This window comes from Melanostigma gelatinosum (assembly GCF_949748355.1).
Source record: "Melanostigma gelatinosum genome assembly, chromosome: 24".
NCBI classification, from domain to species: domain Eukaryota; kingdom Metazoa; phylum Chordata; class Actinopteri; order Perciformes; family Zoarcidae; genus Melanostigma; species Melanostigma gelatinosum.
This window is the reverse complement of record NC_136657.1, coordinates 3,686,567-3,703,639: the sequence shown is the minus strand read 5'-3', so window position 1 is coordinate 3,703,639 and position 17,073 is coordinate 3,686,567. Positions and strand designations below refer to the sequence as shown.

Sequence of the window (17,073 nt, the reverse complement as noted above, 5' to 3'; positions counted from 1 at the left end):
TCTGTCACACGCAGAGTAAATATATACGCTTCACAACACACACACACACACACACATGTTAACATCACGTATCGACTCTGCAGAGCTGCAAACACAGAAATGGTGTATTTATGAACACACACACACACATGCGCTGCCTGCACAAATAGTGACCCACTTATCTGGGCAGTGTGTGAGATTACCCCACAATAGAGTGTGTGGGTGTGTGTGTGTGTGTGTGTGTGTGTGTGTGTGTGTGTGCGGGGGCAGGAAGACGAGCTGCAGGCTCCATTGTTGCTGTGCATCTTCCCGCAACGCCGTTAGCTACTGGGCTTCTCCTCCTTTGGTACACACCCACCCACACACACACACATCCTCATTACAAGGCACATGCACGTGTACGCGCTCATCAAGCTTGCGCATCCAGTTTTACAAGATTCCTACCATGTGAGTGAGCTACTACAGTACGCACACGTGGTACAATAACATGAAAACCCTTTTGTTTTGGTTCAACTACAGTGTTATATAAAATACGGCATGTTGGGATGAGCACACACACACACACACGCTTTGTAATCCACAATCCACATTTATTCCCAGGACAAATGATTGTAGATTGTAATTTATCGGCAGATTAAAACATGACACCGGGGTAGACACACCAATCTCCCTTTTCCTGTGCCATTGTCATTGTTTACCGACTCCATTTTCCCGTTAAAAACCCGCATGCACGCGCTCATCCTGGTGAAAAAACGGTAAAACACCACCCAGCTCTACCAGTGGGACTCGTGCTGCTGCTTCAACTGACACCCTGACCCCCGTCTGCGCTCACACATCAGTTGACACTTCAACTTCTTGAACTCACACTTGAAGTGACAATAAACACGTTCAGCGTCGACTCCTGCACAACTCCTATCAGCACTTTCACTTTAGCCCCTGCTTACTTCAGCGCCATCATAACCACGTCTTCTTGAAATGCTTCAACTGAAAACAAGTGGCGAATGAATACGGTTGAAATTGAAGACATTTAAGCTGCGCGCCGCCATACGTGTTTCTGTCGGAGGTGTGAGTGACGGGGCGCTGTGCACACCAATGAGAGATGAGGTGTTGGTGTGTGTGTGTGCGCGAGCGCGTTCGACGGATGAGTAACGAGGTGTGTGTTTCTCTCGTGTCCTCTGGGCGCTGCAGTCATCTGCTACGCGTCAGGGAAAAAAGAAAGCGAGCGTGTGTGTGTGTGTGTGTGTGTGTGTGTAAGAAGTGCGTTTCCATGTACACACAGCGCAGGATCACAGCTAGCCGGTGCTCCTTGACCTGCGTCGCATCCATCACATTCACTCGCTGCCACATTCTCCTCGAGGGTTTGCTGCGTGTAGCATGGGAACGCAGTGAAGTCGGACCCTCTGCTGTGTTAACACGCATTGCATCGCCGCACCACCCGGGTGTGTGGAGAATCAGCCAAAACTTGCGGGTGGCAGAGCGAGGGAGTGAAGGAACACAGCGAGGATTACTTTAAAAAAAACAAGAGTGATGGAGGGAAGAGGAGCAGTAGAATTCTGTCAGCCAGTGAACATTACAACGTCTCGTTTATTAACGTGGCAGGGAGTCAATTAAAGGGCCGGCTGCGTGTTTTGCAACGCTCAGCCTTTTTCGCCGGTTTCATTAGCTCTTCTGATACAGACTTAGAGCGGCGTGTGTGCGTGGACCAAAGCCGTGACGAGAAGTGGGCCACCCTTGGCCTTTTACCACGGCAGCCAGTAAAATCAATTAAAAGGGGGCAGGGCGCAGCCTTATCAGCCTTAATTACACCGTATCTAGATTTCAAGACAAAAACGTGACACAAGTGTGTCTGTTAGTTGTAAGTGTGTGTGAGTAAGATAAAGTGAAGGGGGAGGTTTGCAGAGGAGCGGTACAGTGGATGAAGTGTATTGATCTAAGGGAGTCAATCAGGCCCAGGACTCAATGTGTCCTCCCAGCCTTTCACAAGTGCACGCCCGCGCACTGCAAGGCGTCTAGTGTTCCCCGCTCTCCTCTGTGTGTGTATGTGGAACAATTTGAAATCATCCTCATTAATTAACATCGTTGAAATACTGTCTGGTCACCTCTTTGTCTCGGATGTTAAACGCCGTGCTGATCGGTGTCAGATGCGTCGTCATTCACCGCGTAATAAAGCAGAAATGTTGGGAGAGACAACAACAGGACTCCCTCTCTCTGCCTGACACACACACACACACACACGTGTGTACCACGGTGACCTCACACAGCCGCCATCGTGACAAGCAAAGGCAGCACACGGAGTCCTCCTCCTTAATGGCTGCACTTTGCAAAGCCGACCCTTTTCAAAGTGCAGCCCGGGGGGCGTGGACCACAAGAGGAGTATTCAGCGGGTTGCTCCGCCGTCACACACCACTGAAGTAATGGGGATATGTTCATCTCTCCACGTTATTTATTGACTGTATTTTCTACATTTGTCATATGGTATCGGCTTGTTTCGTTTTGTCCATTTCTTTTTACTCTTACTCTGTTCTTTTCCGATTTAAAAATAGAAAACCCTTTGAATAACACAGTGGAATTCATCCACCAGCGTACACCATGCTTACCGGATCAGGAGAGCCGCTGGCGCGGTCGTCGGGCGAAGGCGTGGCTCTGATCTCGAGGGCCGGGGGCAGGGCCGAGTCGCTGCTGCTCCTCACCAACAGAGGCGTGTCTGCGTGGAGACGGACACAGTTAGAGACATGGAGAAAGGCGTCGGATGCTGGGAGGGAAGGAGGGAAGAGGTGAGAGGAGAAGGGAGCTGGCCTGCGTCTCATTGAGATGAGCATCGGGGGGGAAAAAGAAAAAGTATCCACACTAAAACTATTCAAAAGAATCCTAATTTGGACCTTTGTGCTTTCTCGTGCTTTTAATATCCACCCCAACGGGAGCAGACTTATTTGTGGATGTACGTGGCAGGGGAGAGTGTGAGATAAACAAAAAGGGAATGGGGGGAGGGGGGGGGGCTGGTGACCTCGGAGGAGGGAGAAAACCTCGACACAGGAAAAAAGGGGACGGCAAACAAAATTCTCTGCTTTCCTGTAATCAATCTCTCTTTGGAGGGTCAGTGACAGGGTCCTGGTCCAACGTGGTCGGAATAGAGAGAGCAGAGGAGGGGAGGGAGTAGGGTGTGTGGTATGTGATTGTAGACAGATGAAAAATGCTCATTCCAAGGACCCGAGACACACACACACACAACGTCCACATGCTGTGTTCAGGTTTGTCGGACTAATCGTTTTTATTAATTGGCATAAATTTTCCGTTGATTCTCTGCCGGACGAGTCTCCCAGTCTCACCCCGCGTCTGCCCGTGCGCTACGTTTGGCTTTTTAAGATGCTGAGTGACATTTTCTTTTCCCACGGTCACAGTCAGGGTCCGCTACCCGGCGGTCAGCCCCATAAATCCACCTCCGTTTGGCCATCGGAGTCAGATCCGCCTCCATCAATCCTCCCCGCCAGGAGCACCGGCCGCCGTGTGAAGGAACCCGAGGGCCACTGGCTATGACCTCTGACCTGCGCTGAACTCCGGAGGGTCAAGCGGTGTCGCGGAGGGTCGGATATTGACGAGAGTGACAGTTTTAACTCGCTTAGGTCAGCCTCTGTTTAGGCGGTTGTAAACAAGATTGGCTCAGAGCCATTGCTAATTAAAGGTGACCGGGACGGCGGAAATAGGCTCCAGCGTGGATAAATATAAAATAAAGTATTTTTAAATGCCTGAAGAACAGCGATGTGTCCATATGCACCCTCAAAGAAAAAATCCTCTTTTTACTAAAAGGCTTTGAGTCCTTTTAGTCAAAGTTACAAAAATTTGGATGGTGCATCCTTAAAAACGTATATTACCCACCGACAGTGAAGTCATCTACTCTAAATGATGGATGATTGAATCTAAAAGCACTACTTTACCACATTGTGTCAGATCTGTAACAGGTCAGGCCTTCGATTAATGTTATAAAAATGAAATCTAAGGAAGTTATGTTGAGAGACTTGCTCTTACAGCAGCATCTGCAGCTCAACGTCGCTCCCTTTGCACGTCGTGAGCACAGTTTTCCGTTTATTTTAAGATCACAGACATTTTCTGACTCTTGCCAAAAGGGCGGAGAGGAGGTGGAAGCCCCATAACTTTGGGTGTATTTTAGGTCGGATAATTTGATGCCGACTGCACAGCCCAAAACCACGAGGTGCCCTGCCACTTCAAATGCGACGTCACCCACTGGGCTCATCCCAGCGAGCGCTTCAAGGCCGGAGAAACAAAACTGTAAAACACACCGAAAACACCCACGAGTGATGGCCCTCCCCTCGCCTTTCCATTGACACCGGTGTAATTGGAGAGACCCTGAAGAGGCCTCGTGAGCTTCCGCGTCTGTGTTTATCCGCCTCCGACTCTCCATCTGCAACTGTTGCGCAATTCTGGGAACGCTGAGGTTTTATTTTAAGAATTTCCTCTTGTCCTCAGTTCTGTGAAACGCTGTGCAGTTCACCGCCGGGGCCGGGATGAAAACAAGGAGGCATCATGTTTCTTTCTGACTGCGTGTGACTGAGAGTGTGTATTAACACATGGTAATCAGAGTGTGTGTGTATGCCTTTGAGTATGCATGTGCAAGGATGCGTGCATGGTGTGCGTGTCTACTATGTGCATTTATTACAAGCGGCTTCTGTGTTTATAGTTACACTTGTCTGAATGAGTGTGTATGTGTGTGTCGTCATGCCAAAGGCCAGGGCGGTCTTACTTCTCTCCCAATCGATGGAGCAGCGCGGCTCAGGCTACTCATGGGATGATGTGATAAGGACTCTTTTCCTAGAAGTGTGTGTGTGTGTGTGTGTGTGTGTGTGTGTGCAGCAGCGGATCAATGCCGGTCTAATCATCCCACCGGAGCAGTGTGAAGTCCAATCGCCCCGTTCAAACAAGCGGCCCGACCCGACACACAAACACTTTGATGCCCGACTGATTACTGACTCGCGCATCGTCCCGTCCGCCGCCACTCGCTGCGATGACATGCACACCACAACCAGGTTATTGGGCAGTGATCGGATGAAGGTGATAAGTGTGATTAAAGCGTCCACGTTTGTTTGCAGTGGCCCAATTTGCTGACGGATGGGTTAATGTCCTGACAATGCCAGTAATATACATCGGGTGATGTTAGCTCTGATGTTTACCTTCATTTAAATATGATAACCCAGTTAAAGAGTTTACATACTGGAAAGAAAAAATAAGTTCTTCCCAGCGGTGGAAGAGGCGACCGGTTGTGGTTGTTTAATGCGTGCCGGGGTTCTTTTGTCACATTGTGTGTGCATGTCCGAAAAGACAAAAGCTGCCTCATTGCATGAGTCTGGCTCTCTATGAGGGGTGTCACAGGGTCACATCATAACTAAGTTAGTCAGGGCTCTGGGGGGCGGGGTTAGGAAGAGGTCCCACTGGGTTGAAGACAGGACGGTGGGGGGGGGGGGGGGGGCTGGAATTAGTCCATTCACGCTCTGGTGGACCCTGGGCATGCTAACTGGCTACAGTGCTAATCTAGTTAGAGCTGGGAGCCGGGGCGGGACGGAGAAGGTATCGGGTGGGGTGGGGGGGGGGTGACGGGTCAGGGTCTAGAGGGGGCCGGGTGGGAAGCGGCATTGGCAGGTGGTTGAAGCTGACGGAGGGGGGGGTCGGAGAGAAGGGGCCGATAAATGGGGCAGAGGGCGAGGGATGGCGGAGGGGCAGGTGTGTGTACGGTGGAGGCTCACTGCCACAGATGGAGGGAGGAAAATGAAAGGGGAGAGACCCAGCGATTAGACAGACCCCCCCCCCCCCCCCCTGTCTGTCGGGCTCTTTTTAATCCTTCATCTCCTCCTGTCACTGTAAGAAATTTGAGCAAAAAACTGTAGTTAGTAGATATAATAAAAGTGTTTAATAATTAATAATTCATAAATAGTCATAATCATAAGGGTTTTGGAATGCATAATTAAGATAAACATAAAGTGATATAGGTTTAAGTAGCTAAAAGTGCATAGGGGAATTTGGCCAATAGAAATTGAGATAGACGGAAGGGGAGGAGTCGTGAATTAATATGTGGGGGGGGTTAGAAGTGTTTTTTCTGCCTCTCTTTTAGCTGGTGGATCTGCGGGACGGCTGTGTCCTGGGACCAGAGGTAGTTTTTTTCCAAATGGGGTTGTATTGTTTTAATATGTCATAGGAGTATATACTCCAATGTGTAACTGTAAATGTACTTACATCAGTGGAATTAAATTCCTTATAATTGTAAACCAGTTTTGGTAGCGTTATTATTGCAGCGTGTGTCGACGGCACAAAGCCGGCCACATGTTCTCCGGCCTCCTCTTTGTTATGAGGTAAGATTCTACCTTAACAAATTTGGCAGACCACGAGGGACATTCTTACCGGCCTCGCTGTGTGTGCTGAAGGCGGCGTTGGTCAAGCAGACATCCTGGGCCCACAATATCGGTAGGCAGAGCCGTTTCATGAAATCTGTGAGTTAGTTTCTAGGATCTTAGGGGAATGTCTGCTTGGCTAAGCGCTGCTAACGGCTAACGCTCAACATAAGTATTGTTAGGCCTGCAGATAGCTAGTTTAAAGCAGGTATGTAACTTGGCGGACTGAGATTTCGTGGCATTCCGGCTCAGGGGTGCAAGTCTTTGCGGGTTTAGCCCACGAGTTTCGGGTCTTGAAATATACGCTGCTTAGAGAGCTAGGCTAGCGGGAGTTAGCTTCTGAGGCTGCGGCTTCAGGAAAGACATTCTCGCTTGTTTTGGCTGTGAATGGATAAATATAGGGTCGTGTGGGTGATTCAGAAGACGTAGCATAATAGGCTTTGGCGGTGCTAGGCGGACTGGGCGAGTGGGTGACGCTGGAAGTGTATAACTCGTGATCAAACGTAACAATGAACTCGGGTCTGGAGGAGCTAAAGCCTGTTAACCGGAGGTTTAAGGTATAATAAAACCGGACAATAAGTCCAATAATACGTGTGACTAGTCTGTGTTTTAGCAGCGTGGAAATACGTTTAAAATGATGACTAAATAAGTCCAATAATACGTGTGACTAGTCTGTGTTTTAGCAGCGTGGAAATACGTTTAAAATGATTAACATTGCATGACCTGAAACCGCGCTGTGGGGAGCTAACGCTAGCTACGTGTAGCTCCGGTGTTGCGGTACTCTGTATGAAAAATAAAAGTGCTTGTAAAGAAAATAACTGCTGGATTGGGAGAGGAGACAGAAGGCGTATGAGTGGAATTAAAGTGTGGGATTTTGGTGATACTTGTGTGTGCGTATGCTTTATTAGAAGCTCCGTTTTTGTCGTTAGCATTGCGGTTAGCATATCCGTTACAAAAAAGCCGGTTTCAGGACAACTTCCGGTTCGGCGCAGAACAACTTCCGGTTCGGCGCAGAAGGCAATGCAAGGCAAGTTTATTTGTATAGCACATTTCAACAACAAGGTAATTCAAAGTGCTTCACATAAAACCATTAAAAGCATCAAAACATAAGGCAAAATAAAAGGAGATTTAAAAACAATCAAACAGAAGAAGGAGTAACTGCAGATAACCGTAAAGAAGTGTTTAGAATCTGAATTTTTCAGAGATTCATTGTCTAAGAGCTGTGAGCGTATATCCTGACCTTAGTTTTAATTAAGCATTATAACTTTAGTCGTTGACTTTGGTTTTAATTCAGCATTTTAACAAAGATTAATGGTTTCAGTTGTGTTCTTCAATTCTTGAACTTAATTGTGATTCATTATTGTGCAGACCAGAATGTAAGTGCAGTTCAACAGTTTGACTTGCATTGGTATTTCTGATTGAATATCTTTGAACAGTTATGGATTTTTTAAAAGTTGAATTTAATATTTAATTGATTAATTATTCATTGTTTTTTAATTTCATTTTACTTCCAATTTTAAACCTTTCGAATTCTGATTTGGAACTGGATTGTGATTGTGATTCTGATTTAGATGTTGAGTTTGATTTCGGAATTCTAGCTTCAATTTTGGATTCGAGATTCCTTCACATATCCAGTATTGACTAATTTTGGTACATTTACTATTTTACATCGTTCCTAAGAATCTATTTTGACACGGACGGCGCAAACATATTTGAGAGATCGTTGACCTCTCTTACACTACAGACGTATGCTAACATTTACTGCTGAACTTTTGGCAGTTTTGTGTTTGTTTTAGTCAAGGTGCGTGGTTGAGTGGGTCCAGATCTGGGAAGTGAAGCAGTGGATCCCAGTTTTGGAGTCAACGGCCACACGCCATACAGCACAGAGGGTGAGTTGACTTTGATTCATGTGATGACAAGCGTGCACATTTAATACACACATTTGAATACTCCTAGGCTGCATAATGTTTACATTAAAGAAGCAGAGTAAGGAAGTAGGAGAACTGGTAAGAAGACTAAAATGTGAAGTAACAGAAGTAGAACGCATCAGAAAAGATTTGCAACAGCAGATAGAGGAAAGACGAGCAGAAAGTAAAGAAGACGAGGATATAAAGAGAATGCAGCTGCGACTGCTGAAACTGCAAGTAGCAGAGGTCGACAGAGAAATCAGCAGAAAACATCTGGCCAAGAAACAGATGGCCGTAGCCAAGGCTCAGGCCTCACAACAGCCCCAATATCCAGCTGCACCCCCGACCTCATACCAACCAAATCCAGCAGTACCAGCCCACACAGTGGTGTACTACCAACCTCCACCACATTATAGAGGCAGAGGACGTGCACGAGCATCTAACAGAGGGAGAGGTAACTACAGAGGAGGTTATGAAAGACCTGTAGGTAGAGGGAAGTGCTACGTATGTGGGAGAGAGGGTCATTGGGTGAGAGATTGCCCACATAAAAGGAGAGGAAGACAGATCAGTGCAGCACCACAACATGCTCCGTTCCCACCACAACATCAGCAGTACCTACGACCAGGTCCAGCTGGACCTCCTCCCATGAGACATCAACAGATGCCCATGCTGTCACCAGGACCATGGGGAGGTTCAGTGTATAGCCAAGATACATAGATGGTTGCCATGTGATCCCTTACAGCAGAGATATCGAGGTGAAGGGGGGATATGGTAAGGTGTCAAACATTTTTTGTAGATCCACATTTAGAATAGTTTTCAGTAAAGGTGCTACTCACAATTTTTGAGATTTAATAACGTCATGATAAACCACAACTAGACTTGCTAACTCTAGAAATGAGAAATATACGGGAGCTCTAACTAACATGAGCCGAGTGTTGTTTTCTCAGGTGACAAACGCAGAAGCAGCAGCTGACGAAAGGAAGCAGGCTGACGTGTCACCAGGCAGTCTGGTGTGGATAAGAGTCCACTAACGCAGGTGGAGTGAACCAAGGTGGACAGGTCCATGGGAGGTAGTATTGGCAACCTCACATGCAGAAAAGGTAAAATGGGAGCGACTTGGCACCACCTCACTCACTGTGCAGCAGCGAAGGTAACGAGTAAGACACTCGCAGAGACAGGATTGAACATCAGACAGGAAAATTTGAAGCCAAAGACACCTCAAAAGAGAGGTTTAGACAGTACTGAAGATGGCGTTTCCCCCACAGTTTAAGCGAGAGCGTCCTGTAGGAGACTCTAGGTCAGTGGGTTATGGAAGTCTAATTATTTTATTCCTGAGTTCAGTAGTTACCCTCTTAGTATGTGGAATTAACCACAGACAGGAACCAGATCACATGCATGACTACATCAGGATTCGACATTTAGCCTCAGTAGCTAATCAAACCGATCTCAGACCACGTAGAGAGGCTTCTCTGACGACACTCACCTATGAAAATGTAACTCTCACTCTTATGTTCAAAGAAGGTACAACATCAACGGTCCAGTTCGACTTCTGTGAAGTAGTCTCCTGTCCCAAGTATGAACACACCTACGGGTGGATGTCCAAAACCTTGTGCATCATAACTGACGAGTGTGGGCCTGCCACACATAAAGAACTCATCTCTCCACGCCCACATGCTAACAGAAGATCCAAAAGAGATGCCAGTGGCCCGAAGGGAGCCTTTGATGACCAAGTGTACATAAGATGTCATAAGACTGCCAAGGGGGGTGTCTAATGACTTTCAAGCCAGAAATCAAATAGCAGCAGATTTAGAATCTGTTTTCTCTCAGAGGGTGACGATTAATAAAATTGTCGATTGGATCAACTACATTTACGATAACCAACAGCGTTTAGTAAACTTCACCAGTGACGCCATATCAGGACTGCATGCACAGCTGGCGAAGACTAGTTTAAAGACCTTGCAGAACAGAATGGCATTAGATATGATTTAGCAGAGAAAAGTGGCGTGTGCCAGATGTTCGGGTCTGCGTGCTGTACTTTCATTCCAAATAACACAGCTCCTGATGGATCGGTGACCAGGGCACTGGAGGGACTGACAGCACTCAGCCAAGAGCTAGCAGACAACTCTGGTGTCACGAATCCGTTCACCGACTGGTTGGGAAGTATGCTTGGCCAGTGAAAACATACATTTTTGGCAATCGTAATTATTCTGTGTGCTGTCGTCATAAGCCTCCGAGTTGTCTGTGGATGGGGGTTCCCTTGCATCCGTGGACCTCTACAGGGGTTATTGCTTCACCGATGAGCCAGACACCAGTCCAGGCAACCAGTTATGTGACGAGGATGAGGACGAATTGGCGCTTCTGATGGCCACAGTCTAGATGAGGCCACCAGCGGTGCCATAGAGGAACTTCACAAGCGGTTCCTGACCATCCTCTCGGAGATCCTGAAGGACCTGCTAAAGGCCCAGATGGACTTCTAAAACATCCAGTGAGATGTTGGAAGTTTGGAAAATAGACGGATTGTTTTGGATGAGTATTTGGAGATTAAATTTTTTGTTTAATTGGGTTATAAAGGGATTTTAAGGTGTAAAGATTAAGAAATGCAATTTTGTCAAGTGTAAATGAACAGTCAAGGCTTCTCAGTATGTGTTCTCTAGCCTACAGGCTGTATCCTGATCCTGCCAGCCCCAAGACATGGAAGGCAGTGATTTTCAACGCACTCTATCTTGAAACGGACTGAACAGAAATACTTGAAATGATATCTGTGTGCATGAATTGTTTGCCTCTGTTTAGATAGATAGGGAGCCTCTCCCTGGATTGAGTAGGGGGGAGGTCTCCAGGGACATTGAGTAAATAACGACATTTGAATAACTAACTACATTTGAGTAGCTAACTCACAGTGAACTGTGAGTTAGGGGGGAATTGTAAGAAATTTGAGCAAAAAACTGTAGTTAGTAGATATAATAAAAGTGTTTAATAATTAATAATTCATAAATAGTCATAATCATAAGGGTTTTGGAATGCATAATTAAGATAAACATAAAGTGATATAGGTTTAAGTAGCTAAAAGTGCATAGGGGAATTTGGCCAATAGAAATTGAGATAGACGGAAGGGGAGGAGTCGTGAATTAATATGTGGGGGGGGTTAGAAGTGTTTTTTCTGCCTCTCTTTTAGCTGGTGGATCTGCGGGACGGCTGTGTCCTGGGACCAGAGGTAGTTTTTTTCCAAATGGGGTTGTATTGTTTTAATATGTCATAGGAGTATATACTCCAATGTGTAACTGTAAATGTACTTACATCAGTGGAATTAAATTCCTTATAATTGTAAACCAGTTTTGGTAGCGTTATTATTGCAGCGTGTGTCGACGGCACAAAGCCGGCCACATGTTCTCCGGCCTCCTCTTTGTTATGAGGTAAGATTCTACCTTAACATCACTCAAAACATGACGGTGGAATAGAAAAAGGATCCGGACTGAAATCTAGATTATTTACAGTGAAATGTGTGGATAGCCAGAATGACTGCAGCACAGGCGGAGCACACATTCCCCCCAGAGGCTCCCTGAGGCTCCTGGCTGACTAGTCTTGTGATGTTTCCCACTGGAGCAGTATCTTATAACGCAAATCTGTCATTCCTGTGTAACACGTGCACATACGCCGTCATTCCCACTTACCTTGTACTCGTGGAAGTGACCCCGAGAACCTCAGAGGTGTTTTTTCGACTGTCTTTATCTAACCCTGACTTCTTTTTCTTTCCCTGCGGGACCTTTGCAGACAAAGAGAGAGAAGGCTGCGCAGTGTTGTACAGGAGGCTTCCAATAAAGTTGTGAGGGTCACGCTACAAAATGACGACAACATGAAGAGGAAGCAGCGGGGCTCTTATAGAGATCGTGTTTGTCACGTCGTCGTTGAGTAGCGCTCAGTTCAGTCTCTCCGGCTGAGCGGCGTGTGAAAAACGAGAGCCAGCTATGTCGAGAAGGACGAGCGAGGACGGCGGGAGACAGAGCGCTGCATCTGTTTTCACACGCAAATCAAGTTACAGGCAACACACAAGAAGAAATAAATAACTACCTCTGTCTTTACGCAGCAGGTTCAGCTTACAGCTGTTCCAGAGATGTACTTTCTGACTTTTCTCTCTCTCACACATACGTCTCCCGCTGTCTCAACACGATACATTTTCTCACCAGCGCAAGAAAACGTGTTGATTGGCTTTAGCTCGTCAGTCGTCGAGATTTCTGCAGAAACTAACACTAGAACGCCTGCTGTACAGTACAGAGTGTTCGATATATCGCCCAGAACAGCAATATTGAATTTCTTAAAATGTTCATGAGATGAAGCTGAAACCTCGAGCTCGAGAATGCACAAAGGAATGTTTTTCAGCAGATGTGACATACTGGCTTTGAGGATGGCCTCGTTGACTTCGATCTCCCCTCCGATTGGCTGCTGGGGATGCAGGTGGGAGAAGTAGTGGAGGGGCTCGGGGCTCGGCGCGGCGCTGGAGTAGCCGTTGGACATGGTCTCCCCGGGGCTCTCCGTCCTGCCGCGCCGGACGTCAAACACCGCCACGAGCTGGAAGAGACACGCAGAAGAGTCAAAACTGTGGCTCGAAACATTATGAGATGTTCAAACTCTCCTCAGGAGGAAGCGTGACAGCCTGGCGTGTGAACCAGCTGGAAACACGCCGCCAGGTTATGTTAGCGTCTCCGCTGTGTCGTGATCACAGAGAGGCTTTCATTGTGATTCATCCTTCCAACAGCAGGGATGCAGCCTGCTTCGTCCTGCCAATCGTGTGTGTGTGTGTGTGTGTGTGTGTGTGTGTGTGTGTGTGTCGGCGGCGAGGCCTGATAAATGGGCGCGTGGCGGCGTGACGCTCTCATTAGACGCCGCCTGGCGGAGGAAATGACCACTTAATGAAAAGCAATAACCGCGATGGAACGAGGGATGGAAATAAAACAACAGACGAGTGGAGCACGTCAATTAACGACGATGGGAGCACGGAGAGGCTGTGTGTGTGTGTGTGTATTTAAGAGTGTGTAAACAATAAGCACGAAGGAGGCGGCGAAATACGTATCATCCGTCGCCTCTCACCTCAACCTCCCGTGATTCAATATCCTCGTAACATCTGGTCGACGCCACGCAAAGGAGATTCAACTTCTACATTTGTGTGTGTGTGTGTGTGTGTGTGTGTGTGTGTGTGTGTGTGTGTAAAAGATGAGGAACTGAGGGGCTGGCAGATGCACAGAGACGAGAGAGAGAAAAAGAAAAGACCGAACGCCAGGAAAAACAATCTGATTGGCCGCTTGATGGATGCTTCTTGAGCTCTTTCTCTCCTCTTTATCTGCCTCCCTCTTTCTCTCCCCTTATCTCCCGTCTCTTTCTCTCCCAACTCGCTGACAGCATCAATCAAAGACGAAGTCTCGCAGCGGCATGCGACGTGTGCGCGCCACACACACACACACACACACACACACACACAAACAAAGCGACGAGCTGCACTCCAAAACTATTTATTCGTTTGGCACAATGACTTCTTTCAATGTGCGGAGCGCTGATGATGATTTGCTTTCCGGGAGTTGTTTTCTTCTTCTTTTTTCATGGCCGACGCCGGCGGGGAGCGGAGCCGACGAAGGTCGCCCTGCTGCTTCCACTCATCACTCAATCAAACACCAACCGTCAACAAAATGAGTCGCGCATTGGTTGGAACTCGGGGTGAGCCGGCGTCACTTCAGGACATTTAAAACTAAATCTATACGCGCAAGTGTTTTTGTGCAGCAGTCATTCGAGTGAACCGGCCCTTTAACATCACACCATGTGTCCCCTGTTGCTCCAGAACAGCTTTGCCTAACGTGCTACTGAAGAAGCTAGACATTACACTCCAGCTATCAGCCTGAATAATCATGATTGTTGTGAAATACTACAAGCACCAGAGGAATCTTGGGGGGGGGGGGGAGCGCTTCTTTTTTATTGATATTACTATTATTTAAAAGCACACAGCGGTTTTGAAATCCAGTCCTTCAAAAACACCAACACGCTCTTGTGGAGCCACGGGACGAAGATAACAAATACAAATGTAAAACAAACACCTTGAATGGCTCACAGTGTTTACTCTGCGTCCCTCCTGACTGCCATTAGTATTCCAAGAAACAAATCGCCTTATTTTTCCTTCTGCGTCCATGGGAGTGGGGGGGGGGGGGGGGGGGGGGGCTGTTGATATGGACCTGGGGAGCCTGCATGTCAACTACTGCTGAATAATGTGACCCCTTTTGTCTCATTTCCATAACACACACACACACACACACGGCTGACCCCTTCATATCGTCGTGCTCTTGTGTAAATCACGATGCGGCGAGTGTATGCAACGTGACCAGACTGTGTGTGTGTGTGTGTGTGTGTGTGTGCAGAGCCACAGCGATTATCATGACACACATGAAAGCCGTATACATAACATGCGTGAAGAGAGATAAACACTGTCTTTGTGCTTTCACTCTGCCTCGAGCAGTGTTATAAAATGTTAGAATGTATGAGGCCCGCGGCACACAAATGCACATGTTTCCATAGAAAGGCGAGCATACACACACACACACACACACACGTCCTATGATACTGTGGCAAATTATTATGTGGCTTCACTGTGATTAACCGGTGCTCTTTTTCAAGATAGAAGTCGTTTTGCATTGATGTCGTGTGAATTTCTTCTTTGTTTCACCTTCAGAAGACTGAAGGGACGGATTCAAAACGATGATCGAGATAAAGTAGTCCCTGGTTGATGCCGGGGTATTGTTCCAGATGTTCAGCTAATTCTTAAGGGGACACTCCCCCTAACAACTCCATGGCCGCTGAGCAAACTCCGCCGTGTGGTTGGAAGTGTGAAAAAGCCGGTAAGTGGACATTGAGTGTTCCATTATTTCATTTATAGCGGTGCATGTGAAGCGGTGACGGTGTTTACATGTTGCGACTCACAGACGGAACACTTGAGTGTCTTTAATAATTGAAGCACTTTGCGGAGAATTAATTAGCCAAATGCGGCACGTCCCGTATAAGATACACTGTGGGGGATGTGTGTTCAGCGTGGACACACACACACACACACACACACACACACACAGTATAATGCCATTATTTAAAAAACACACAAATGTTTGTCAGACGCACACTTTTCCCGGTGAGAGGATGAACAGTGCCACCTTGCTTTAGTGGATGCTGGTACCACTCCAGCCTCTGGTCTTTACATAAGCATCAGCATCACACATACACACACACACACTTCCCTATTTCATCTGCTGGTACAAATCAACCCATTTTTCTTCTCCACTCTCATCGCTGTCTAGCACTGCTGTGTGTGTGTGTGTGTGTGTGTGGTGCCAGTCTATTGAGATGCTCTGCTTTTGTCATTTATCTTACGACTGCCCCCCCCCCCTCCTCCTCCTCCTCCTCTCTCCCCCGTTTTCTACCTCTCGCGCTATTCTTCATTCTTTCTTTGAACGAGGGATGCATAATTCAGAAGGAGCACGCGGCGCCCTGACAGCGAGTGCGGTAACCCAATCATCTCTCACACACACACACTCATATAAACATACAGTTCACACACACACACCCACCACCCCTCTTCCACACACACTTTCTTTCCTAAAGCACAGGTTTACAAAGACCTGTTTTAGACACCTGCTTTTTCAAGCGCTAAAAATCGAAATCACAGAGAGTAAACCTCGCACTCTCGGTGCCTCGACTACCCAACGCTTTCCTGAACGCATCGCACAAAATAATTTAAACTGCACTTTACACCGTGCACAGAAGCAAACACGTCCTCCGTACTGTACGACTCCCAAACATCCGTGCACCTGGTGTTTGTATTTTTCTTTCCAGGTGCGAAAGCGACGGAAAGAAACGTCCCCTCCGTGTGCGGCAGTTAGATGAACAGAGAGCGGATAAGAAGCGGAGAGAACGGGCTTCTCCGTGGTTCGTAAGGCGGGATGAATATTGACGGGTGTGCAGGTAAAAAGGGAAGGAAGCGCCTCACCCTCACCGAGCGGGAAATTTCAGGTCTTGATATGCATGGCGGCGCGTGAGAAAGCGGCAATCGATTTGCAACAAGGCGTAGACGAGCGGTTAATTGTAATTCGTGACACTCTTGTGCGGTGTTGTTCCTCCTTGCTGGAGACTCGAACGAAACGTCCGTATGAAGGGATTTAGAGGAGAGTCCTCCTTTAACAGCGAATCCATGTCCAAGGGCCCACACTGTACACTAAACACACACACGTCTTTCCAGGGCGCTGTGCGGGGCCAACAGAGGAATGTGTGGCCTCTGTTAGTTAAACAAGTAGAACATTGGTGAGAGCTAATCCTGCTTCTCTTTCAGCCTGGATCTATACGGCGCACGAGCAGATGTGGAGTATTACCTCTCACACACACACACACACACACACACACACAATCAAACTCGTCTATAATGAATCACATACAGAGACATCACCGCTCGAGCCTCTAAATGTTTCCTTCTTTCCATTTGAAGGGACATATGTAGGCTACAGGCCAAGTGCAGATGTTAGTTTTATTATTATGGGCACGTGGTTATTATATCAGGACTTGGATCGAGATCGGGATCCGAGGCGATATAATTTAAACTATATGTAACACGTGTCCACATTAGGGACGCATGCCGGAAATCTGGATCCTGCTGCTTCCTGGGAATTACCAAAATCTATAAATCTATCCGGACTGCCGGTATTTTTAGCATACACAGTTTTTATTTATTTTCTCATACTGAAGATGATATCAAATGCAGGAATCTCTTCTCACGG

The 17,073-nt window shown here is 47.2% G+C and overlaps 1 protein-coding gene across 1 annotated transcript in view; it reads right to left on the bottom strand.

Moving 5' to 3' along the window:
• The window catches only part of pard3ba (par-3 family cell polarity regulator beta a), a gene marked incomplete at its 5' end in the record, with an annotated part of 95,212 nt that overhangs the window by 66,056 nt on the left and 12,083 nt on the right, over positions 1-17,073 (bottom strand). The window contains 2 exons of the mRNA XM_079296265.1: positions 2,577-2,683; positions 12,670-12,844. Of these exons, the coding sequence (XP_079152391.1) occupies positions 2,577-2,683; positions 12,670-12,844 (282 nt within the window). The remainder of the gene's footprint in view (positions 1-2,576; positions 2,684-12,669; positions 12,845-17,073) is intronic.